The sequence below is a fragment of the Drosophila miranda genome, assembly GCF_003369915.1.
Source record: "Drosophila miranda strain MSH22 chromosome Y unlocalized genomic scaffold, D.miranda_PacBio2.1 Contig_Y1_pilon, whole genome shotgun sequence".
NCBI lineage: Eukaryota > Metazoa > Arthropoda > Insecta > Diptera > Drosophilidae > Drosophila > Drosophila miranda.
The window spans coordinates 34,915,085-34,940,326 of NW_022881603.1; the positions used below are offsets into that span (position 1 = coordinate 34,915,085).

At 42.9% G+C, this 25,242-nt stretch overlaps 3 protein-coding genes and 2 pseudogenes across 3 annotated transcripts; 2 read left to right on the forward strand and 3 right to left on the reverse strand.

Moving 5' to 3' along the window:
* Positions 1-3,153: 3,153 nt before the first annotated feature.
* Positions 3,154-9,520, reverse strand: LOC117189525 (annotated as a pseudogene).
* A 6,504-nt stretch (positions 9,521-16,024) lies between these two features.
* On the forward strand, positions 16,025-20,226 carry LOC117189526 (transcription elongation factor SPT5-like). Its single transcript, XM_033394668.1, has 12 exons — positions 16,025-16,128; positions 16,238-16,637; positions 16,708-16,832; positions 16,889-17,026; positions 17,096-17,546; positions 17,619-17,689; positions 17,743-17,909; positions 17,971-18,143; positions 18,201-18,454; positions 18,533-18,728; positions 18,794-19,112; positions 19,177-20,226. The coding sequence occupies exons 2-12, from the start codon at positions 16,266-16,268 to the stop codon at positions 20,151-20,153; spliced, it is 3,243 nt and encodes a 1,080-aa protein (XP_033250559.1). The 5' UTR covers positions 16,025-16,128; positions 16,238-16,265; the 3' UTR covers positions 20,154-20,226.
* Positions 20,227-20,488: 262 nt separating this feature from the next.
* On the forward strand, positions 20,489-21,218 carry LOC117189550 (phospholipase A2 large subunit-like). The gene is made up of 2 exons (XM_033394696.1): positions 20,489-20,810; positions 20,879-21,218. The coding sequence occupies exons 1-2, from the start codon at positions 20,566-20,568 to the stop codon at positions 21,120-21,122; spliced, it is 489 nt and encodes a 162-aa protein (XP_033250587.1). The 5' UTR covers positions 20,489-20,565; the 3' UTR covers positions 21,123-21,218.
* Positions 21,219-21,458: 240 nt separating this feature from the next.
* On the reverse strand, positions 21,459-22,234 carry LOC117189549 (phospholipase A2-like). The gene is made up of 2 exons (XM_033394695.1): positions 21,929-22,234; positions 21,459-21,873 (listed from the first exon to the last, which is right to left on the reverse strand). The coding sequence occupies exons 1-2, from the start codon at positions 22,195-22,197 to the stop codon at positions 21,600-21,602; spliced, it is 543 nt and encodes a 180-aa protein (XP_033250586.1). The 5' UTR covers positions 22,198-22,234; the 3' UTR covers positions 21,459-21,599.
* Positions 22,235-22,291: 57 nt separating this feature from the next.
* LOC117189533 lies at positions 22,292-24,388 on the reverse strand (annotated as a pseudogene).
* Between the last annotated feature and the right edge of the window lie 854 nt (positions 24,389-25,242).

Genomic DNA, 25,242 nt, shown 5'->3' on the forward strand with positions numbered 1-25,242 from the left:
GTTTATTATACCCGATACTCAAAATGAGTATTGGGGTATATTAGATTTGTGGTAAAAGTGGATGTGTGTAACGTCCAGAAGGAATCGTTTCCGACCCCATAAAGTATATATATTCTTTATCAGCATCAATAGCCGAGTCCATTGAGCCCTGTCTGTCTGTCCGTCCGTCCGTCTGTCCGTCTGTCCGTCCCTATTAGCGCCTAGTGCTCAAAGACTATAAGAGGTAGAGCAACGATGTTTTGGATCCAGACTTCTGTGATATGTCACTGCTACAAGAACATTTCAAAACTTCGCCCCGCCCACTTCCGCCCCCACAAAGAACGAAAATCTGTGGCATCCACAATTTTAAAGATACGAGAAAACCAAAAACGCAGAATCGTAAAGAATGACCATATCTTTTAGACTGCAGAATCTGAATTGGATCGTATTATTATTATAGCCAGCATCAAGAAAACAATTTCATTCTTTCTCGCCCTGTCTCTCTCTAACACACACGTAGCATAGGCGGCTTTGCTTAGAGTAAAACATTAGCGCCTAGATCTCAGAGACTATAAAAGCTTGAGAAACCAAATTTGGTATCCACACTCCTTATATATCGGACCGAGACGAGTTTGCTTCAAAATTTCGCCACACCCCCTTCCGCCCACGCAAAGGACGAAAATCTGGGGATATTCACAAATCTCAGAGACTATGAACGCTAGAGTAACCAAATTTAGTATCCGCACTCCTGTTAGATCTCACTATAAAACTTTTATCTCAAAATTTCACCCCACCCCCTTCCGCCACCACAAAGGACGAAAATCTGTTGCATCCACAATACTGCACATTCGAGAAAACTAAAAACGCAGAATCATAGATAATGACCATATCTATCAGATTGCTGAATCTGGATCAGATCGGAGCATTTTTGTAGCCAAAAGCAAGAAATCAATTTGCAGTGGCCACGCAGCGCCCGACGTCACGCTCAGACTGATTTTCTGTCTATCTCGCACGCACTCTTTGTCGTGTCGTTTAATATTAGCGGCGTCTGCCGGAGGAGAGCCATTTTGACTTAGTATCGGGTATAAATGTAGAGTTGCGGTGTCCGCAGCAACTCACAACGTTCCCCCTCGTTTTTATTTTGGTTTAACCTCAACTCTACACATTCCCCTTGGCCCTGACATTACCTTTATATTTCCATATATTTCAGTTGTAGCGGAGCTTATCTCTGGCCCCCAATGCTCACACAGTATTCATTACAGAATAATAAAAAAAAAACCACTGATTAAAGCACGTCTGCCCGAACCCCTTGAAAAACTTTATCTCAGATCTAGACTGATTTAATGGAGTATTATATTGCAATTTCCAATATAATTATAGAGCGTTGAACTATACGTTAGCCTTATCGTGTGGTTACCGAACTATTGAACTATTATCGGAGTAATACATATATTGATTCCAGAAAACTTGTATTAGAAGTGCTTTAACTTTTTGAATTACTGAGATTACCGTACCGGTCTATATTTAATCCTGTCTTTAATGTATTTTTTCATGTACCTATACGGTAAGTAAATAGTCCTAAACAATATCACTGGATAATGTTTTGCTTTGGTTTAAAGATAACACCAGGATACCCAACACCAAAGCCATTGGATCCACAGAAAGAGAGCTTGCGACGCTTGTTTGACAGCATCGCCGGCAAAGATATGGAAGTGGATTGGATGGAACTGAAACGAATACTGGACCACTCGATGAGGGATGGTAAGATTAAATTTATTTACACAAAGACTTAACTTTGTATATATGCTAATTTGTGCTGTACTTTTCCCTTAGACTTGCCAAAGCCAATTGTATATAATCGATTTTCCAATAACAATGCATTTGAGACTCAGGCAGGCCCAGGCGAAGACGGCGGCGGCGCTTGTGGACTTTTGTCGTTGATATGTGGCCCATTCTTAAAAGGCACGCCATTCGAAGAAACGCTGGGATCCAATGATCCATCGAGTAAGAGGCTGATGGGGGATAGCCCATCGGATGGTGTCGCCGTTACATCAGGCGGTAAGAAAACTGGAAAGCAACCTGAAAGCAAATGTCAATTATATTATCAAATTATCACAGCAATTGTCGATGAGACTCACGGCTTTTCCAAGGACGTTTGTCGCTCCATGGTGGCTATGTTGGATGCTGATAAATCTGGAAAGCTAGGATTCGAAGAGTTTGAGACTTTGCTTTCGGACATTGCCAAATGGAAGGCCATCTTCAAGGTCTACGACGTTGAAAACACAGGAAGGGTCTCAGGTTTTCAGCTTCGGGAGGCACTTAATTCAGCTGGCTATCACTTAAACAATCGGGTTCTGAACGTTTTGGGACATCGATATGGCTCCAGAGACGGACAAATTGCCTTTGATGATTTCATCATGTGTGCAGTTAAAATAAAAACATACATAGGTAACAGATTCCCCATAAAAATTCCTTTATATCAATGCTCATTCCAATTAATTTCTTGCAGAAATATTCAAGGAGAGGGATACTGAGAAAAATGAAACAGCCACGTTTACATTGGAGGAATGGATCGAACGTACAATATATTCTTAAGCCGTTTGCGATTTAAGCCTAGCTAGCGAATTTTTTCGAACACATATTTACAAGTAATCTCATTCAGTTTGAATCGTACTCAATTTTTTACAATACTTGGCATTATATGTATACATAGTACAAAGCACTTTTCATACCAATAATATGTTGCCGCCCGAAATTGTAAATTGTTCTCCTGTTCAATAACTATTGTCAAACTCCCGAGATATTTTCTAATATTTATATCTTTCCGAATTATAAATTAGGTATATAAATTGACACGGTGTTAACTTATTAAATTTAAAAAGGTGATGCATCCGTGTTTTATATGTATACGGATTCATATATTAAATCAGCATTTAAAATCAACCGCCGTACTCAGATGTTAGCTGTATTTTAATCCGTCATTCTGTTATGGGTATTTTTGTTACTAGGGAAGGGCTAATAGTTATTTATTCACCAAGCAGATCCAATTTTTGTTTTATTTGCCATCGACGCTATCCACATCATTAATTAATCACATTCAGCCACTATTAGCCAGCCATTTGTTTAGTAGTTCAGTTAAATATTTTATTTTTTTTATTGAATCTAGCACCAACATAATGTGCAATGAGTGAAGCATTATCATTATATTGATCAAATTTAAATCACATTATATAAATATCTTAAAACCCGAAATAATTATTATAAAATGAACATTTAGTTGTATTAGGTTGGGTTGATTATCTATAAATATCGTAAATAGGCATCTAAAATCATAAACGCGTCTTTTGTTATAAAATTATTTTGACTACATGACGAGGAGAGAATGCGGCCGGCCGGTCTCGTCAATCTTGAGGGAGTACTATGTGAGTAACTATATTAGCAAATTTCTCGAATAGTTCGCGAATAGAAAAGTTATTTTAGTGTATACATATTTGGATTTATAATATATGTACATCAGTTTCATGCAGTCGTGCTGATTATAGATAGACACACACAGCGCTTAAGCACTTGAAATTACGCATGGCCATGGACAGTAGACGTGTTACAATACATGTGTTCTGTAGGGCTACTGAGAGCGTCCTTTACAATCCGTAGAGGTTCGTTTGAAGCCCTTGTCGTATCTAAGCCCATGCTTATTTCCCTCTGCAAGCTGCCCACAGCATTCCGATCTCCCACGGCGCTACTGTTTTGCAACTGCAATTGTGAGCTCAAACATAGATGTAAGTCATTATCATAAATTCCCGTACAGTTTCCTGCAGAGCTGTCTGCATTTTGGAGAGGTTCTCCAGACGTGCTTGCTTTGATATAGCCACACAGCTCGTTTGTGGGCTCCGTTGCCATGGACATTGAATGCGCCTCAAGGCAGTATGAATTAGTCAATTCTTTTGGGGTGACTGGCGGGAATATGTGCTGATACCGCTGCCGAATCAAGTCAACGACATCAAAAAGGTTCTTGGCATCCATCGCCAATATATGGGCGGCAGATAGCATACACCTGAAATATGAATAGAAATTACTTGAATTTCACAAGTCTTGTGAAGGGCCAATATCACCTACTTTCGATATTCAGTGTCTAGAGTCGTATCGCTATATTGCTGAGCCAATCGCATCGCAGAAACGAGCTCGTGCATGTCTTTGGATAGAACTTTATGTGCCATTTGCACTTCACTGTGAAGGTAAAGGAGTATAATGAATTGAATTAAGGGTTCTGATGGACTGCAGCGCAGTGTAGGCTTACTTGAGAGCCTGCGCTGGGAACAGCACAGATATTTTGTCCACCGATGTGAGCAAGTTTCTTAGCTCAACGCCCACATTCTTAACCAAATCCAGATAACCTTCTGTATTGGCCTTTTCAACACCCTGCGATAGCACCATTATGGACTTGACCACCAAAGTTGTTGCGCAGTACACTTCGTCTTTTGCACGGTTGATTGGTCGACTGGCGGGCGAAGTGCCAATGTTTCTGGAGCTTGAACCGGTCTGCTCTTCACCAGCAGCCAGTGTAGACAAGTGATCCGCGGATGAGTTGTTCGACTTTAGCGATAGCTGATTAGTGTTTGGCGTCATAGGTCGGGAATTTGCATTCAAGCAGTCGGGTAGGCTAGATGGTCCGGTTGACATTAAGTCTAGCTTAAACATGTGCGGCGGCTGCTCGTTGCTGGCCGCATGGGGAATAGAGCTGGATCGCCTCCGCTGAAAAGGAGAGCAATTTGAGAGGGCTTATTGTTCGGAAGGTTCTGAAAGCTTACCAGCAACTCATCCTGATATAACCATTTCCCATCGCTGTTGCTATCTTTGCGCTGCTGCCTTTGCCTTTCGTCCAAAACGTTTTGAATAGACTGAAAAGATAAATATTCGACGGTTATCACTTGGCCTCAATTGCGTCCATCAAGTTAAATAATGAAAAACAAATCAAAGGCAACGCAAAAAGTTATATAGAATATTCCAAATAATATCGCAGCATAAGTACAGAATTACAAAAGAAAAATGTAATAAAATGCGAACGCCTTGCTGCCAACGTGTCCAAGATAGGTCCCAACCTGATTGCTCACAGCGTCAGCGTGTAAGGTCGCCATGCAGACAGCTCCCTCCAAACTGCCATCGAGTGTTACATTTTGAGGGCCAGTAAGCATCCACTGACGATCCCATTCGCACTGATTTCGGCCTTCATCTATGCTATTATGATACACAAGGCCAAAAGGAGGGTCGACTGCCATGCCACTCATCATCTGTGGCTCTAATCCCATGCCATCTAAAGTTGTTGTTTGGCTGAAGTCCACTGCGCACACGTTCATCGATGGACTAAAATTCGGATTCTGCCGTACAGATACGCAGGTCTTGAGTCCGGCTCCTCCAAAATCGTAAATTTCTTCGGGAAGCGATTCACATTCAATTGAGTTCTTCATTCGTTGGCGATAGGCGTGAAAGTACGTGTTTCGCTCCATGCTCCTCGAACGCTCTGACGTGCTGCCGCAAGGGTTATTTTCTGCTATTTTCGAAATTGACGGATTAGACATATTCATTTGCATTTGCTCTTCCATGTGCGGTGGACAAACAACGAAACTACTCTTTGAGGGCAGACTTCCGGAAAATATTCCTTGCGGCGGTGGCCTAGCATAAGCAAGGGTATTTGCTACAGTGGATGGGTCAAGGGCGGTTAGGGGGTTTGGTGCTTGAGTAGAATTTGCGTTAGTGGAATATTGCAATTTTTGCTTTTCAGATACGGCGATAGGGTCAAGCTTCAACAGATCGGCTGCTGGAAGCTTGGTAGTCTTAAGTGAAACGTTAGATTTTCTCTAATCTATTTCTACAGCTAGAGTAATAAATACCGAAGCGGGCGTGGTGTAAGCTGCAGGATTGATCCCTCGCTTTTGGTTCTCCATCATCAGCCTGGCCAGCACCGCAGGATCCTGTGCAATGATATATGTTTGAGGTATTCCCGTTGCCTCATCCACCTTAGATATCATGCTTGACATATCTACAAATGTGAATATAAAATAACTCAGTACAAATCCCGCGACTTTTCTATTTTTTATAACTGTGGCCTACCAGAGTAATGCATTGCTCTTGCTGGCTTCAACGGCGGAATGTCAGACTCCTCACTGCCCACCCAGGACATGGTTACCAATCTTCGGTGTTCCCGTTTCAGTGTCTCGGATGTGCTAATACTATCCTCCATCAGAATTTCACTGAAATAAACAATTAGCATTTCTAACTAGTTGGTAGTGATGGGCGTTGGGTATAAACTTACTTCAATGTCTCCTTGATGCGCTTAAAATTGGGTCTTTTTAATGGTTCGTAGGCCCAGCACTGCGACATTAGCGAGTACAATCGAGGGGGGCAGTTTGGCGGCAGAGGTAGCCGCTCTCCGTTTTCCAGCTTCGAAATCACGTCACCGTTCTTCACGCCTTGAAACGGCTTTACGCCCAGCATAAGTATCTCCCAGATGCAAACACCTAAACAACAGTTCATTCATATCTACAAATATTACAGATAAATAGATACGAAGGTACATACCAAACATCCACACATCGCTGGCAGTCGTAAATCTTCGAAAGTTGATCGATTCGGGAGACATCCACTTAATAGGCAAGGCAACTAAAAACAAATATATCCCATTAAATTATAATGAAAATGGCTAATTATAATGACTGTGGCTTACCTGTGGGAGTGGAGTGATAATAAGACTGGTCGGAAACCCACCGAGATAACCCAAAATCAGCCAGCTGGATGAGAGAGTTGGCACGGTTTAAGCTTTGACTGAAAGAATACCATATAATGTACCCACCTTAACACACGTGGGAGAGCTAACGAGTACATTGCGTGCCGCAATATCTCTGTGTACGAATTTTTTAGATTCCAAATAGCTAAGGGCCGTGGATAGCTGGTAGCAGTATTTAAGCAGGGTTCCATGCGTTAATCTAATGAATTTTATTAATTGTTAATAAAGGCAATCAAAGTTTGATTATGTTTCAGTGTGGTTAAGCACCTGTCGCTGTTTGCCTTTAGATAGGCCCGCAGCTCGCCAAGCTTTGCCAGCTCCATGACTATCCAAATTGGCATTACGCTACATATTCCAATCAAACGTATAATGTGTGGGTGGTCGAATTTCTGCATAATATCTAAAATGAAATACCAGGTTAAGGGACATGGAATATCAATGAATAAAGATGAATGCACACACAAGCTTCGGCCAGGAAGTTCTCCGTATTTTCTGGATCTTCGTTTGCTTTACAGGTTTTTATCGCAACTTGAATAACGTCTGGTCTGCCATTGCTCGATTTTGGATCGCCCCTATTATCTTTGCCATTTGCATCCGAGTGCTTGCCCTTGGCAGCCTTGGGGAGAGTGTAGGTGCCCACATAAACATCTCCGAACTGACCAACTCCAATCTTAGCACTCGGAGTGATATGGGCTCTATCCAGCTCGTAATTTCGGACAGTGGGAGTTGAGTAATCACCCTCTACTTCCAATAAACCAATTTCAGCATAATCATCCGTCAGCATTGGTTTTCTCGGACTCGACGCGGCTTGGGCTTGGGCTGGCTCGATCGGGAGATCATTGGTCTTTGTCGCTGTGCTGTCATCGCTCGATGTGCTCGTCTCTCGTTGCCAAATTGTAAATTCTAGGTCTTTTGAGAGCAACCTGCAATATCCGTCAATAAGGTCGGCAATGCTTTCGGCAGTCTGAAAGTAAGATATATAATAATCTACAATGACAATGGTGCCAATCGTTAACTCACATTATTTCCATTGCAGGTTATAACCAGATCTTCTACATTATTGGACGCAGAGATTTTGATTTGAGTTTTGATTTTCTGGCAATTGCAATTTAAATTATTTGACTCAGTTTCAGGGGTATGGTCCATGGGCTTGGGCATCTTTTCCTTTGGTAGAGTGCAGGTTTTGATGGCAACGACATCTTTGAACTGAGCCACATTCGTCAAGCTTGCTTGTGGATGAGTCTGGTAAGAGATTCCTGCAATCGAACGAAGAAGATATGGAATATCTATGTGTGAATATATGTGTTAAACATTTACCAATGTGAGGACCAACGTGCAGAATACCAGATATATTCCAGGCCGAGCTCAAGGTAACCGCAAAGTGCTCATAGTTCGTTAAATAAATATTTTTCAAAAGATCGAAGAACCTGCAATGTTTATTATATCATTATATTCTGATTACATATGTAAATTCTGTTCAATACATACCGCGTCAAGTACTCAATATCGTTATAGTTATAGACCTTTTTATACCGACTTGTATCATTTTCTTAAGATTCTTTGGCTTTGTTGTGTTTATCACAGATTGCGGAAGAAAACTCTTAAATCCGATTTCCTTTTCAATGTAATCAATGTTCTGCTTCTTGTCCGGTGCTTTCATAGTAATGTTCTTAAAGAAGTGACGAATTCCCAAGCAACACAGCTGCACAGCCAGATCAGTATCCACCGACGTTAGATTGGCATGAATGAAGTCTTCTTTCACCTGCCACGGCCAAAAACGTTTTTAAAAAGGCTGAACTGTATTGATTGATATGTGAATTATGCACCTGATCGAAGTAGTAAAAGCATGTGGCTTTATCCTCGTCGAACAGATCTTGAATACTGTTTGGCACATAGCGGACTCTCAGTTCCACTCGCCACACTCTGTTGGTAATGACTCTTCTGCCATGGTCCTGATACTGCAGTTTTCCCTCGCCAAGCTCCGCTTTGGCAGCATCGTTGTTGGGACAGTCCACGTTTGAGCAGCCGGGAGACAAGATGTGTGTCAGAACCTTGCGCATTGGGGTTGTCCTGGCCAGCCACAGTTCCTCTTTAGTGATCATATTGAGCATTCGGCATGCGTATCGCTGAATACTTGGCACTCGGACATCCCTGCTAAGGTCCTCAACTGTCTTTTTGATGACATTGCACACGGTTTCGTTTTCGTTGAACCGAACTGCCTTGAAACTTTTGTTCGGCATATGCACATGAAGAACGTAGTCCTCGCAGACAGCTGCTCAAAAGAAAATCAATGACGTTGCACGAGCTTGGAGAAAATGCAGCAAAAAACTTACGCTCATTGCTGGTGGGCGGCGTCGCATGATGGCTTTGGTTGACGCTGGCTTCCGCAGTGTTCATGTCCACAGTTACCACGCAGTGGGCGATTCAAGAAACTCTTCAACCTGCAACAGATATAATTGATATACATATACATATGTACATATGTATGTATTTTCGCGCATTGAATTGGATATTGATTTGACACAACAATGTTATTCGATCTTCACAGGTGGAAGGGAACAGAATTTTCTACACCTCATATACTATGCACATAGCACATACATATGTATTCGCACATACATACATAAGTCTGCGCCAGATGTGAGGGGTTGATATAAATATTTAAGAACCTTTCGACACAACAGAATGTTATTTTGCCTTTTGCACAGAAGCACAGGTTCAATGTTGTAAACTTTTAATAGCACGGTTTTATGTTCTTCTTTCTAGATCGGCGTATTCGAATGAATGTGTGTTGGCATATCGATACTTGTCGAGGACAAGTATCGATATATCGAGTACATTGGTATTTCTTATAATACTATCGATGAGTAAATCTTAAACTAATATTCAAATCTTATAAACTAATATTCATATCTTACATTCGGGCAACCTGACTACAGATCGCCCACGATCTACACATTAAGGCATACAGTTGGTTAAACATTTCTTATTCGGTATTGTCTTACTTAACATATTTCATCGATTAACAACATGAGACCATGGTTTTATCCTTACACTCTACCCAGGGTTTAAGCCTTGCTGGTTCTAATATTCTTCGGAATGGCATTTGCGTCAACTGACAGTCCTCAATGTCGACAACCTCATAACGATCATTATCCAATACTCTATTGATCCTGCACGGTCCTCGATACTTTGGTGCGAATTTCTTATTGATCCCCGGTGTTGTGTCCACATGCCGGACTGCTACATAGTTCATACTTTAATGGGGCTCTATGTTTATGGGCATACATCTTCTCATTTCTTTTCTGCGACAACCGTATGTTCTCACTTGCTATTTCTCTTATAGTTTCCAACTCTCTAAGTTCTGACGCTAACTTCTCCTCTAGGTATTCGGTTAATTCATCTACAACGGGTCCTTTCTGGGGTATTCCAAATAACAATGTGCTAGGTGTCTTTTTCGTACTGCTGTTAACGGAGTTATTAATGGCGTGCTCTACCTTGCTCATCAACCTATACCAATCGGCTTGCTCAAGGGGCTCTGACAGTTTTCCTAACATAGGAGTAAGAACACGATTCACCCGCTCCACTTGGCCATTCGCCTGCGGTGCACCTGTAGCTACCTTAATGTGCTCTATCCCTCTCTCCTGCAGAAAACTAGAGAACTCTAACGAGGTGAAACAGGTCCCACGATCTGATATTATCCTAGTAGGGCGACTATAGAAATCAAAATATTTACTTAAGGCATCCTTCGCTTCCCGCGTGCTGGTACTATTAACCGGGAACAATTTGACAAACTTAGTGAATGCATCTATTACCACAAGGAGGTGTTTTCGCTTAGATCTAATACTCGGCAACGGACCCAAATGATCAACATGTAGGGTATGAAAAGGAACACACGACTTTGGGATACTATGGAGCGTTCTGTTATGGATTGTTTTAGGCATCGAGTGTAGTATACACGGTAGACAGTTTCTGATGAACCTTGCCACTTTACTTCTCATTGACGGAAACCAGTAGGTCCTCAAAAGGTCACTCACGCACTTCTCTGCGGCCAGATGTCCTAGTTTTTCGTGTGACCGCCTTATCAACTGCTCTTCCATACACATTGGTACATAGAAACATAGTTTGTTTTCACAACTCCTCTTGTAAACAATACCATCTATCATTTCAAAATCTACTTCAATTCCATCCTCTAGCATTTTTCGAATCCTAACTACTTCCTTGTCTCGCATCTGTTCTGTTTGCAATATCAAATCAACATCTTCTGGCGTTGCACCTACTACTCCAACTATCAATGATTTTAGTAATCTTTCCTCCTGAAACTCTAACTTGTCCCTCTCTACTGTATTCTCAACACATTTTTTCTCTTTATCTGAATTCCTACTGAATTCCATCCTCTTCCCTATATTCACTATTCTCTATGTTATCTCTACAATCAGCACCAAGGTTCTCCCTATCATCAGACTTCCACCTATTTCCCAATCTACTTCCTACTGCACCTGATTCTCCACCCTCAATCGCAGGGTTCTGTACGGTACTACTACGCTCTCTATTGATATTTAATTCTCTACACTTAATCACAGGGTTCTCTACGGTACCTCTATGCTCACTACCAGTGTTGTCTCTACTTACACTATTCCTTGTATATTGCTTTCTACTCTCATCTTTTTCTAAATTAGACTTTTCTAAATCGTATTTGACTCTATAACCATCCTCTAACATATTCGTCACTTGATCTTGTCTGCTCAGCGCATCAACGTGCGCCATACTGGCCCCAGGTCTGTGCATAATGGAGTAATCATAGTTCTCTAACTCTAGGGACCACCGTGCTATCTTAGGACTAATTGACTTTCTGGTTAACGTCTGTACTAACGAATTACAATCCGTGATTATTTTGAAGGACCTATGCTCCAAATATGCTCTAAAACGCCTCAATGCATAAATTATAGCCAATGTCTCTAGTTCGAAACTATGATAACGTGATTCTCTTTCTGTTGTTTTGCCGGAATAATAGGACACAGGGTGCATCTTCCCATCATCTTGTCTTTGCATCAGTATTGCGCCATAACCGTATGAACTTGCGTCTGTATGTAATTCCGTTTCTCTATTTGGGCTAAAAATGGCTAATACCGGAGGATTTGCCAACGCATTCTTAAGAGTTTCAAACGTCTTCACCTGTTCTCTATTCATGGGAAACGGACCACCTTCTTTTAACAACTGCACCAAAGGCTTAGCTGTCGTCGCAAATGACAACATGAAACGTCGAAAATACGAAAAGAATCCCAAGCATGAGTGCAGTGCTTTTACATTTTGAGGGACTGGGTATTTTTTTAAGGCCTCGATATGGGAATCACTAGGAACTATTCCGTTTTGATTAACTTTATACCCCAGGAAATCGATGTTTCGATTGACAAACCTACACTTTTTTAGATTTATCTCTAAATTTTGCTCGCTAAACCGAATTCATAGTCTTTTTAATATATCCATGTGTTCTTCAACTGTTTTAGTCGCTACTAATATATCATCCATGTACACTACAATGCTTTTGTTCCTAATAAAGTCTCTCAAGAGCTCCGAAATAAATCTCTGAAAAATAGCGGATCCATTTTTTAACCCAAAGGGCATTCTCAAGTACTCATACTGTTCTTGCGGTGTCACAAACGATGTATACGGAACTGATTTTTCTTCTACGCCTATTTGATGATACCCACTTTTCAAATCTATAATGGAAAAACAGCACTTGTTTTCTAAAAACTCAAGACAGTCCTCAATAAGGGGCAATGGGACATTATCTTTAACAATTCGTTTGTTCAGACCACGGTAATCGACACACATTCGAAGTTCTCCTGATTTTTTTTTACTAGGACCAACGGGGAAGCATAAGGAGACTCACTATGACGGACTACTTTCTTTTCTAACAGATCATCTACTATTTCAGCAACTTTCTCTCTCTCATGGTAGGATAAACGACGCGGAGTACAATGAAATGGTGTTGTTTCTGTTACACGAATCTGCATCTGATACTTTGGTGGTGCTTTAAAGTCAAATTCTTTGTGTAAATAGTATGTCTTAATAACTTCCCTACACTTTTCTGCAAGAGTGGGGCCAAATTCGAAACCTACGTTAATATGTTCCTCTTCATCAATCTCTACCGCCGCACAAAAGTTACTGAATTCGTCGCCTTGATTCATATTCTCGATGGCCATTTTGTCATTCCTTGAGTTTTCTTGTGTCTGATTTTTAAATGGATTAGAACGTTTGATTAGCTCGCTTCTTTCTGATTGATTACCATCTAACTTATCATATAGTCTTATGTTAATATTATTTTTACGTTCGGTGAATAAAGACGCGCAGGTAAAACTAATAGCTTTTTGCTTTAACGAACTTAATGATGTGTGTTGCTTCGCATTGATATTTTTCCTATGAACAAATTTTATTTCAATAACTTTAAGGGCATCGCGTCCCAACAATACCGGCAAAGGCAGCATGTTATCATCTACGATGTTTAATAAAACGATATATTTCTTTGTTCAAAATTCAATATGGCACTTAAATTTTCACCATATGGGAATTTGTTGTCCTCCTAGTCCATAGTATTTCCTAACTTCATTATAGGCTTCAACTATAGCCGACTTCGGTATCAAAGACTTATGAATAAAACTTACAGGGCTACCTGTATCAAATAGACTAAAAATACTGACGCCTCTTTGTTCACCAAACGGAAGTCATAAAGTGATTAATTGGACAGCCGCTAAATCGTCGTTGTTTTTTTCTCCTGGTCGCTCCTCATCTTGAACTGCAGCTACCCTAGTGGCCATCTTTCGTTTCGGGCACTGCGAATATAGGTGGCTGGTACTCCAACAGTTAAAACATGCCCCATTCGGTCTCTTTGGCTGACTGCATTCCTTCATAACGTGCCCAAATTGCCGACAGTTGTAGCAACGCATTGCGCCACCACCTTGCTGCTGCCCAACTGCCATACTCACATTTAGTTTTCCCTTTGTCATACCTTCGCTACGAATTGCTACGACGCCAGGAGCTCTTCTGACCTTACCATAGGTGACCATCTTGTCACGCAACTCGTTGAGTGTGCTGCAATATAGCATGGATGCTGCCATGCCCGACTTGTCCTGCAGTGCCTCCACGATGAATTTGACCACATCGCTCGTGGCCATGTCTGCTTGCGACGCTATGCTGCACATTGCGACGAAATATTGCAATGCGCTTTCCTTATTTGCAATTTTCCGTGCCTCCAGTCGCTTTCCAATGTCCCACGCTGTCACTTTCTGCTCAAAGACGTTGAGCAATTCTGCTCGCATCAATTGCCAAGTCAAAGGCGCCACATGGTCGATGTACGCCTTCGTCGATCCACCTAGCAGCCGCTTCGCTAATATCCAGCATTTGGACTCGGATACACCATGGAAATTCATAATGTCCTCAAAGTTACTTATCCAACTGGTTACAGCCTGGTCGTCATCTCCAGAAAATGGACGCATCAACGCCTCAATGTGTGTCAAGTCGATGCAATCTCTCGGCGTTTCCAACTCCATAGCCTCTTTCTCCGTTTTCAATATGCTTAATTTGAGATCAGCTAAGCGCTTGCGAGAAACGTACAATTGTTCCAACTGCTGCAAACGGCGCGATTCTTCTTCGTATTCATCTGATCGCATGGTCAATTTCGAACAAGCGTTGTCTTGTCGCGGCATGAATGCTTCTCGCTTTTACTGCGTGTTGTGCACTACGGTTGTCTCTATCTATCTCGCGCTCAACCGGGACTGCAAAAATGTCTGCCTGCATAGTCTCGTCTGCGCTTGGCGCCGTATTTCCTAGCTCATGCGTGTCTTCCATGATTTTTTTCACTGCTGTACGTAATTGGTGTATGTTGGCATCTTGATCAAAATATACGTTATGTCGCTACGCAATATGTCGCTAAGTTCACTTTTGGTTTTCGCTCTTATGTCTGCATTGTTCATCGCAGAGTTTTTTTTTTTTTTTTTTTTGCCAAACCCCACTTCTGATATGTAAACTTTTAATAGCACGGTTTTATTATATGTTCTTCTTTCTTGATCGTCGTATTCGAATGAATGTGTGTTGGCGAGTACATTGGTATTTCTTATAATACAATCGATGAGTAAATCTTAAACTAATATTCAAATCTTATAAACTAATATTCATATCTTACAATGTAATAAATCAATTGTAATTATTAACGTTAAAGAGCCCACAATTTGTTTTTAAACCGTAATAATTACTTATACCGATGAAAAAACGAACTTAGCCTACTGAAGACCCCTTTATATAAACAGTTCAACGACTTGAGGCAATTGGCGAAAAAAATATTACTAAATGTTAATTCTTCTTGTAGATCCATTCCATCTTTTCTGTGAACTTAAAAAAACACGAAGTCTTTCACCTGAACTGCGCTAAAATGATTCAATTTTCATTCATTTCGGTGGAATATTAAAATACCCCCATGGTCTACATTGGGTTAATCGTTCGTCGCCAAGGATTAAAAACCATATTCCTCGATGTTGATATTCGATCTGATATAACTAGCTGGCCAGGACTTCCATACCTGAATTCATAATTTGATCCGATTGATAGATCAATTTCCTACAAGACTAGTTAATTTGAATTACTCTTTGTTACTGGATTGTTTGTAAAATGAGGTTTAAACAAAAACGATCAACAACAATTTGCACTAAAGTCATGTCCTTACAAGGTAACACAGTTGCTACAAGTTAAATTAGAAAAATTTATGCGTTTTATTTTCATATAAGTTCCTTAGAAGCGCCAGTGTGAAAAACCTCCGTTATCCACTTTTTGACATGCATTTTTTCGGACATTTTTGAACAAATTGAGATTTTGACGGGAAACGATCAGGAATTCGGTGCTGATAGGTGCGTTTCTACACGGTTTCTAAATTGGTGCATTGGACAAGAGGGTTAGTCTTTAAAAAAAAACTGGACAATCCTAAAAAATACTTTTACGGACCTATCGATCAAGAATAGTGTCAGAGATATACCAAAGTATACTGTCTCATTTACAAAATATACCGTAAAGTTAGCCCAATCAAACCCCCTTTATTTAAACAGGATATCAGCTTCATCTAAGCCGCGGCAAATAAAACTAACAATAATAATACTAATTCTTCTTTTAGATTCATCTTATATTTTATATCCTTAAAAAAGACTACTATATTATCCACCTGAACTCCGCTAACTCCGTATTCAACAACACTTTAATATCTTTATACGGTCACACTGCTACACTGCTGCCATCTCTAGCGTGGCATCAAAAATTTTTGGAAAATTTAGATTTTATGAAAATTTCCGGGCGCAGATGCTGTAAAACTAAGTGTACCTACCGTAAGTCTATGTTTTTCTCTTGCCACGGCACACCATCGTCCAATATTTCAACGTTCAGATCCTCACGATTTGTTTTAAATGTGTTTTTTTGGGATGTGCTTGCTCGCAGTCGCACACGTTTACAGATTTTATGTAGAATGTCGGACTCCGAAGTCAGCAATATGTCGGACAGTGGTTCAGAAGATGGATCGATTTCAAACAAGTCGCAGCGCAGCGTCAGATCCAAGTCTGGCCAGCGTTCGAGGTCCAGGTCAAGGTCTATGTCCAGATCCTCGCGCTCAAGATCCCGATCTCGGTCGGCTCATTCGGGCTCTAGGTCCGACTCCCCACAGGGTCGTGGAAACCGGCCGAAAAGCGACGAATCGGGGGAGGAAGAGGAGGAGCCGCCTGGAGAAGATATTGACTCCGAGGAATACGAAGAAGAAGAGAATGACGATCATCCACGAAAGAAAAAGAAAAAGGAACGTTTTGGTGGCTTCATCATAGACGAGGCGGAGGTGGACGACGAGGTTTGTACGCGAGAGCTTGCAAATTCAAATTTGTAGTCTAATCCTTGAATCTGGCTCTCACCATCAAAAGGTCGACGAGGATGACGAATGGGAGGAAGGTGCCAATGAGATAGGAATTGTTGGAAACGAGATTGATGAACTCGGTCCAACGGCCAGGGACATCGAAATAAGGCGGCGAGGTACAAATCTATGGGAGTAAGTATACCTGAAATTAAATATGGACAAATTGCATTATATATATTGTATTAAAGCACTCAAAAGGAAGATGAGATCGAAGAGTACCTGAGAAAAAAATATGCTGACGAATCCATTGCAAAACGACACTTTGGCGATGGCGGGGAAGAGATGTCCGATGAGATCACCCAGCAGACCCTACTGCCTGGCATTAAGTGAGTTGAATAGGATATACTATACATATACATACTCGACATTACTACGTATATTTCGAATCCGCATAGGGATCCCAATTTATGGATGGTTAAGTGCCGCATTGGAGAGGAGAAGGCCACCGCCTTACTGTTGATGCGAAAGTTCTTAACATACCTAAATACGGACGACCCAATCCAGATCAAATCGATTATTGCTCCCGAGGGCGTTAAGGGATACATTTATCTGGAAGCCTATAAGCAGACCCACGTCAAAACCGCAATCGATAATGTGGGAAATCTTCGGATGGGCAAATGGAAACAAGAGATGGTGCCCATCAAGGAAATGACGGATGTTTTAAAGGTGGTCAAGGAACAGGTCGGCCTCAAGGTCAAGCAGTGGGTGCGCCTAAAGCGAGGACTCTACAAGGACGATATTGCGCAGGTGGACTACGTCGATCTGGCCCAAAATCAAGTTCATCTGAAACTCCTACCCCGCATCGACTATACAAGAATGCGTGGTGCCTTGAGGACAACAGCAACAGTAATTGAAATGCAAATGGTTGAAATTGGGTGGTCCAACCTAATCCCAAAATTTACTAAATTCCTCTTGTAGGAAACTGACGATGGCAAGCGCAAGAAGAAACGCCGGCCTGTAGCAAAACCGTTTGATCCAGAAGCCGTGAGGTACAGAATCCCCAGCTGTCCATTCCAATCCTTATAAACGACTTGTTTTCTAGGGCAATTGGTGGTGAGGTTCACTCAGATGGCGATTTTCTACTCTTTGAGGGTAATCGGTATTCGCGAAAGGGCTTTCTCTACAAGAACTTCACCATGTCAGCCATTCTATCAGACGGCGTAAAGCCCACCTTAGCCGAGCTAGAGCGCTTCGAAGAATCTCCAGAAGGTAATTCATATCAAAAATCCAACGTCCTTTGTCACATAATAACATTACTGTGCCCTAACAGAGGTGAATCTGGAACTTTTGGGCAATGTCAAGGATGACCCCACTTCGACTCACTCGTTCTCCATGGGGGACAATGTTGAGGTCTGCGTGGGAGACTTGGAGAACTTGCAGGCGAAGATTGTGGCCATTGACGGCACCATGATCACGGTTATGCCCAAGCATCAGGATCTAAAGGTACGTCATGCGATTCCTCATACTGTGTACACCACTAAACAATGGTTTTTTGTTTAGGATCCTTTAATTTTTAAAGCGAGTGAGCTGCGCAAGTATTTTAAAACTGGAGACCACGCCAGGGTGCTGGCAGGTCGATATGAGGGCGAAACTGGACTTATTATCCGTGTAGAGCCCTTGCGAGTGGTGCTCGTCTCTGATTTGACCAATCACGAATTGGAGGTTTTGCCACGGGATCTGCAGCTCTGCTCTGATGTGGCTACAGGCGTTGACTGTCTGGGCCAGTTCCAATGGGGCGATTTGGTGCAACTTGAGTAAGTTTAAGGTGCACTATTTTCCAATGCACATCAGACTCTAACAGGTATGGGAATAATGGGAATTTTTTAAATCAGCTCTCAGAATGTGGGTGTTATTGTGCGTTTGGAGCGTGAGAACTTTCATGTACTGGGCATGAATGGAAAGTGCATTGAATGCAAGCCAACCGCTTTGCATAAGCGACGAGAGAACCGCAACACTGTGGCCCTGGATGCTGACCAAAATCAGATTCGCCGTCGCGACATTGTTAAGGTTATGGAGGGACCTCATGCTGTGAGTACCAACGAGTCCATTGGAAGTATTTCTCATAACAATAATAATCGGATTATAATTCGCAGGGACGTTCCGGAGAAATCAAGCACTTGTATCGCAGCTTGGCGTTCCTTCATTGCCGCATGTATACAGAAAACGGAGGCATATTTGTGTGCAAGACACGGCACTTGCAGTTGGCTGGAGGCAGCAAGACCAACGTTAATCCTGCTGGTTCGATGGGCGGACTTGGATTCATGTCACCACGTATTCAATCACCCATGCATCCGTCTGGCGGACGAGGCGGAGCCCGCGGAGGGGCGCGCGGCGGTAGAGGTGGTTTCCGCGTGACTCGTGATCGCGAAATTCTGGGTAAAACCATCAAGATTAGTGGCGGACCCTATAAAGGTATTTTTCTTTGTTGAGAAGTACATTTATCATTATGTATATGACTTGTTCGTGATCTCTGCAGGTGCTGTGGGAATTGTTAAGGACGCAACTGAGGCCACAGCTCGTGTGGAGCTCCATACTTCATGTCAAACGATATCGGTCGATCGCAATCATATTGCCATCGTTGGGGTTCCCGGCAAGGAGGGAAGCGTCTCCACATATGGGCGCACGCCAGCTCGTACGCCCGGCTACGGGGCACAAACGCCAAGCTACACTGCGGCAGGATCTAAGACCCCCTTGGTCGGAAGTCAAACGCCGAACTGGGACACAGATACTCGTACTCCTTATGGCACAATGACACCGTCGCACGATGGCAGCATGACGCCACGCCATGGTGCTTGGGATCCGACAGCAAACACCACACCGGCGCGAAACAACGATTTCGATTATTCGCTGGAGGAGCCCAGCCCAAGCCCCGGCTACAATCCAAGTACTCCCGGCTATCAGATGACATCTCAGTTCGCCCCCCAAACGCCTGGTACTCTATACGGATCGGATAGAAGCTACAGCCCATTCAATCCAAGTCCCAGTCCTGCTCCTTCGCCTTATCCAGTTGGCTACTTGAATACCCCATCGCCATCGACTTATTCACCAAACACTCCCGGTGGTATACCACAATCTCCGTACAATCCCCAGACACCGGGGGCCAGCCTGGACTCGTCGATGGGCGACTGGTGCACAACCGATATTGAAGTTAGGATTCATACGCATGACGACACCGATCTTGTTGGACAAACAGGCATTATCCGCACTGTTTCCAATGGTGTGTGCTCTGTATTCTTGTGCCAGGAAGACCGCAGCGTCTCCATTGTCAGCGAGCACTTGGCACCTGTGCCGCCCAACAGTGGCGATGAGTTCAAGGTGATCTATGGCGAGGAACGGGAGTCGGTCGGCCGGGTACTGTCCAAGCAGGAAGGCGACGTGCTCGTCTGCAAGATAAACGACGAGGTCAAGATGATACCAGTTAATCATCTCTGCAAGATGAAATCCATTGATTAAATCCTGAAAACTCTAAAAAAGTGAATGTTTATCCCCACAAGTGTAGCCATATTGTACAATGGAACACGAATTATTCAAAATTTTTCATATATAACAGAATATAATATAAAATATACTGGGAATAGCCGGTCTGTGCCTAGAGAGGTTTGGAACGGAACATAAATTCTTTCTAAAATAAAGTCTCCAATTGTGAATTCTTGTCTAAATAAAACCTCTAAAAGTTATACACAAATCTTTGCATCTCCTATTCTTCAATACAATATATGTACATTAATTTATAGAAAACGGATCTGGTGGCTTTAATCGTAATCTGTGTTTATTATTCGACTGTAGCCGTAGCGACGATCCAGTTGACGAATTTCTTCTTTGCGAAAATCCCCTTTGATAAGTCGTCTGATTACTTTTGTCTATTATGCACCTTCAACATTTTGTAGCTGCTGTATTGGCGCTTGCCGGTGCCTTCGATGTCATTCTTGGCCTGGGCATAATTGTACCGGGCACGAAATGGTGTGGTCCAGGCAATATAGCGATCAATTACGATGATCTGGGCATCGAAAGGGAGCTAGACATATGCTGTCGCTCGCACGACAACTGCAAGGAAAAAATATCACCGCAGCAGGAAGACTATGGCCTGAGCAACGATGGGATCTTCCCCATGTAAGATTTAACACTCGGATCTATACGTTTTACCTCTCGCTAACGGATGCTTTTCTTTCCGCTTCCAGCTTCTTCTGTACCTGCGAATCAGCCGTTCGAAATTGCCTCACTTCCCTGCGCAACGGACATTCGTTGACATTAGGCCGCATATACTTTCGGACCAAAGAAGTCTGCTTTGCCTATGGTCATCCGACCGTCTCGTGTCGAGAGAATCAGGTGGAGATGTTCGAGAAGCGCTGCCTGAACTATAAAGTGGATGAAACACAGCCGAAACGCTGGCAGTTTTACGACCTGGCCTTCTACACATGTTGATGCCCAGAGCAAATAAGATTGAACTATGGCATTAGCCAGCGATAAGGCCTCCGATTATTTACAAATACATAAGCCTGCGATTCTATTCAAATCAAAATTCCATTACTTCGAATTTCGAAAGCTTGAGTTTTGTATAATCACTCCCTAGATATGATATGAATGGAAAATGCAAATTTGTAATGGTATTTTTCGACGCTGAAAGAAGCTGATGAAGTCTTGTTTAAGAGATACTACCTTCTGAGTGCCAACGAAAATACTGCGAAAATAGACTAAAACGTTTTAAAATAGGTATTCATCTTCTTAGAGAATATTTTTAAAACCAATAAAACCGTTTTCGTTTTTTTGTACCACATCTATCAAAATCTATAATATGCATGCCGAGCAATCCCCCTCTAGGTACGCCCCTGATTTAGCTGGTTAAAACTTTTAAATTCTAACAAATGAACTTATCAGCTAACATCAGAAAAATTATCATGGTCAGGACAGGTCAGGCTTTTGTGTGTTGGATTGTGTAATGTGTAATGGCATGTCATAGAACTGCCAGATCTTTGCCGAGGCCTTGTCAACGTTATATCGTATACAGCGCTTGCGAAACGTGCCTTCCTGGTACTGTTTGCAGCTGGTTTTGGGATATCCTTTGGCGAAGCAATTTCTCCGGCTGCCATAGTAGATTCGGCCCAATGTGTTGGAGGTGAGACTGTTGACCGCCTGAAGGCAGTTGATAAACTCTTGCTCGCAGGTACACTTGAGGCTGTAAAAAAAAGCAGTCAAGTCATGACATGATATCGATTTTCCACTGAGCCTACGGCGGCCAATTCGTGTTGGTGGGAAGTCCGTGCAGTTTGCTGTGCGACTCGATTATCTCCTCACAATGGTCGTGGGCCCTACAGCACTTGTCCGTCTCCCGCTCTCTTTCCAGGTCATCGAAGTTGGCAGCCGTGTTGCCTGGCCCGCACCAGTTGGTGCCTGGAGCCGTAATTCCCGTGTGTGGCACTGGCGGCAGCGCCTGGTTGTAAATGTCCTCGTCCTCGAAGATGGCCTCATCCGCAAAGGCCCAAGTGGTGGTCAGCCACATGCTTCAGCTTTGTCGGACTCATTGAAACTAAGCATCGCACCGCGCAATGCAATAGCTTATCAGTTGCTGTTGAAAAGTCAAGCAACAGCCCTAGTACACTATCCATGTGTGGAATTACATTTTATTTTGTCAACAAGTCAAAATCCTAGCTTAGTATATACTTAAACGCATCGGCTGCTGTCTTTGCTGGCTTCCGCTTTGTCTCGGGCTGCTCCGAATCCAGCTGCTTTGACAAGCTCGCCTGCCACTGAGTGGGCGAGAGGTTGTAAGTTTCCAGGCGATACTTTGCGTAGATGAGGCGCCCAAAGGGCGAACCCTTCAGCATGTTAGCCTTCGTGATGAGCTCCTTAGCAATGCGCAGCTTCTGCGTCTCCTGCGAGGCTTTGAAGCACTGCTCGAGGACACGGGATCCGTGGCGGGTAATGGCCAAGTCTACATAGAAGCCATCTAGCTGACGGATCAGGCGCTCACGCGGTTTCTCGCCAATGAACTTTCTCTGCATGAAGGCATCGACTATGTGGGAGCCGTTGGGCTCTTGTTAAAGATCTGGGCTAGTTGGGCGGCTGGCAGATCGAGGATGCAGTTGACCAGGAAAATGGGTTTGTTGAACTGCAGTACATGCTGAGCAATCAGCGAGCCATGCAGATGGACAAATCCCGACTCATCGCTGCCCAAAATCTCAGAGGGTTTCAGTTTAATAAGGCAGTTAAAGAACAGCTTAGACTTCTCTTTGTCGCCACTGACATGAAGCGAACTCTGTAGAACGGCTATCATCTGGGCCTGTTTGGACCCCAGGCGGCACTCAAGGCAGATACCACGCCAGTGTATCCCATTTTCAGGAGCTCTTCCACGTGGGGCTGAAGCTCTGCAAAAATTGACTCGAAGTCTGTTACCTATTTTATGTTCTGAAGAAGTCGCTGGACAGAAAAGTTTGTCTGTTGCTGTTTGGCGAGGTAACTGACACGGCCACTGAACAGCATCGCATATAGCTGGGTCAGCAGCTTGGCACCCGCCACGCGTAGAATAGTCTCTAGAAGGATGACGGAGCTCTGATGGTGAAACACTTTCGGCAGGACAGGATCGTCCTTTTTCTCCTCCGCGCTCTCTTCTTTCTCTTCCGTCGGCTTCTCCTCACCATCATCGTCTTCAATTTCGATTTTTGCGTCCGTCTTTTTCTCAACGGCATCGTCATTTTCTTCGTTAGCCTTCAATAGGCTTTGCAATAATATTTTCTTGCCGAAGTGCTTTAGAAAACTTTTGTCGGCCACACTCAAGTTTAGGCAGATGACGCCTAATAAGGCGGATGAGTGCTCCTGATAAGGGAAGTCAACGAATTGTGGCCACATTTCTAGGCGTTGGGGAAACTCTTTCATCACCTCGTGCCAGTCCTCGGGCACTGTATACAGCTTGCGATGCTTGGCCATCTCAGCCCCTCCTTTCTCGAAAGCTATTTTCGGAACGTGCATGCCCACTAGGCACAGTATCGCAGTTCTCATGATGTGACTGGCGCAGTTGTCCCACACAAAGTCCTCCAAGTTGTTGAGCATGAACTTCGAGATCCGCACCACGAACTGGCGACACTTCTCTCTGTGGTCGTCGCTGAGCTCAGTTTCCAAATTGTATTCCTCCTTGATTTGTGCGGCATCTGGCTTAGCTCGCTTTGTTGTGGTCGGACCATCGCTGACTTCCTGGGCAGCTGCCTTGCCCAGGCCGCGCAAAAAGGCAATTTCAAGCATCTTCTGCAGGACATGCGAAGCAAATCTATCCGAGCACAAGGGGCGCAGGCTGTCCCCAAATTTGTTGAAGTATCGCTCCAGCTGCTCGTTGTCCACAAATCCAATAAGCGATTCCAACGCCTTGGACACAATTTGATTGGAGGCCAAGTGGATCTCCTGATCTTTCGTCTGCTCAAACACATTGTTGGCCATGTTCACTGCACAGGAAGTAAATAAGTAATGCGACTGACAAAGAAACAATTTTTACTCACCGCGCTCCTCCACATCGTCGAACCCAGCCTTCATGGCATCCAGAATGTTGATGAAGTAACAAACTGCTCATCGTCTATATGCGTCCCGAGGCCGAAGATTCCCTGTTTGGCAAAGCCCTTGGCGTTTCGCATGAAGCGATTGGCTTTCTTCTTTGGTCATTTACGTTTTCCATTGCTTTCTGTTTGCATTTCGAACAAAAATTTGACGAATGGGAAAATCGTCCGATTTTTTTTTTTTTTTTTTTTTTTTTTTTTTAGTGTTTAAGTTACCATGCTACCCGTGAGTAGCGTGGGATTATTTGGCCGCCCGCCTTTTGAAGGTGGAAATTGCCAAGTCAAAGAATAGAAGATGTTGGAGTACTGTTTATAGCTTTACATCAATTTCGTCGATGAAGTCAATTAGTCTGATGTTTTCTTTTTCAAAGAATTTGTAAATATCATTATATTTTCTTAGAGATGGGAAGTTTTGCCTTGTTGTGTTGTACCACTAACCATACAGTATATAGATGTGCCAGTTCATACAACCACTAACCATACAGTATATAGATGTGCCAGTTCATACAACGAAAGCGTCACACACTGGCTAGCGCGTTCAGTACCCCAGAGTGACGTCATCATGAGAGAGAGAGCGCAGAGAGAACATCTTTGCATGTGTTAGTACACACGCAATATGTTTCGACAAAAATATGTGATTGTATGCTTTTTCAGATTTTTTGAACTCTCTCAGGTCTGGTTCTGTTTTGCCACCAGCATGTTTTAGTGTATGGGTGCACATGCATTCTCACGTACTTTGCGTGTGTGTGTTTAGTATTGCTGGCCGCTAGAACTGAAATTTGAGTTTGGTTCTTGTTTTGGGTCTTTTGATGAGCTGACCTACCACCACAAAATAAATGAAGAATGGGCAGGGTGTGGGGGTATGGTACACTAGGGCGCGGGAAATGAAATAAAAGCTGTTATTTGTTTGATTTATACCACAAAATATAAAATATTACAATAATATAATTACACATTTATTTCCTTTTTTTAAACAGGTTTATTATAAATTATAAAAATTATGC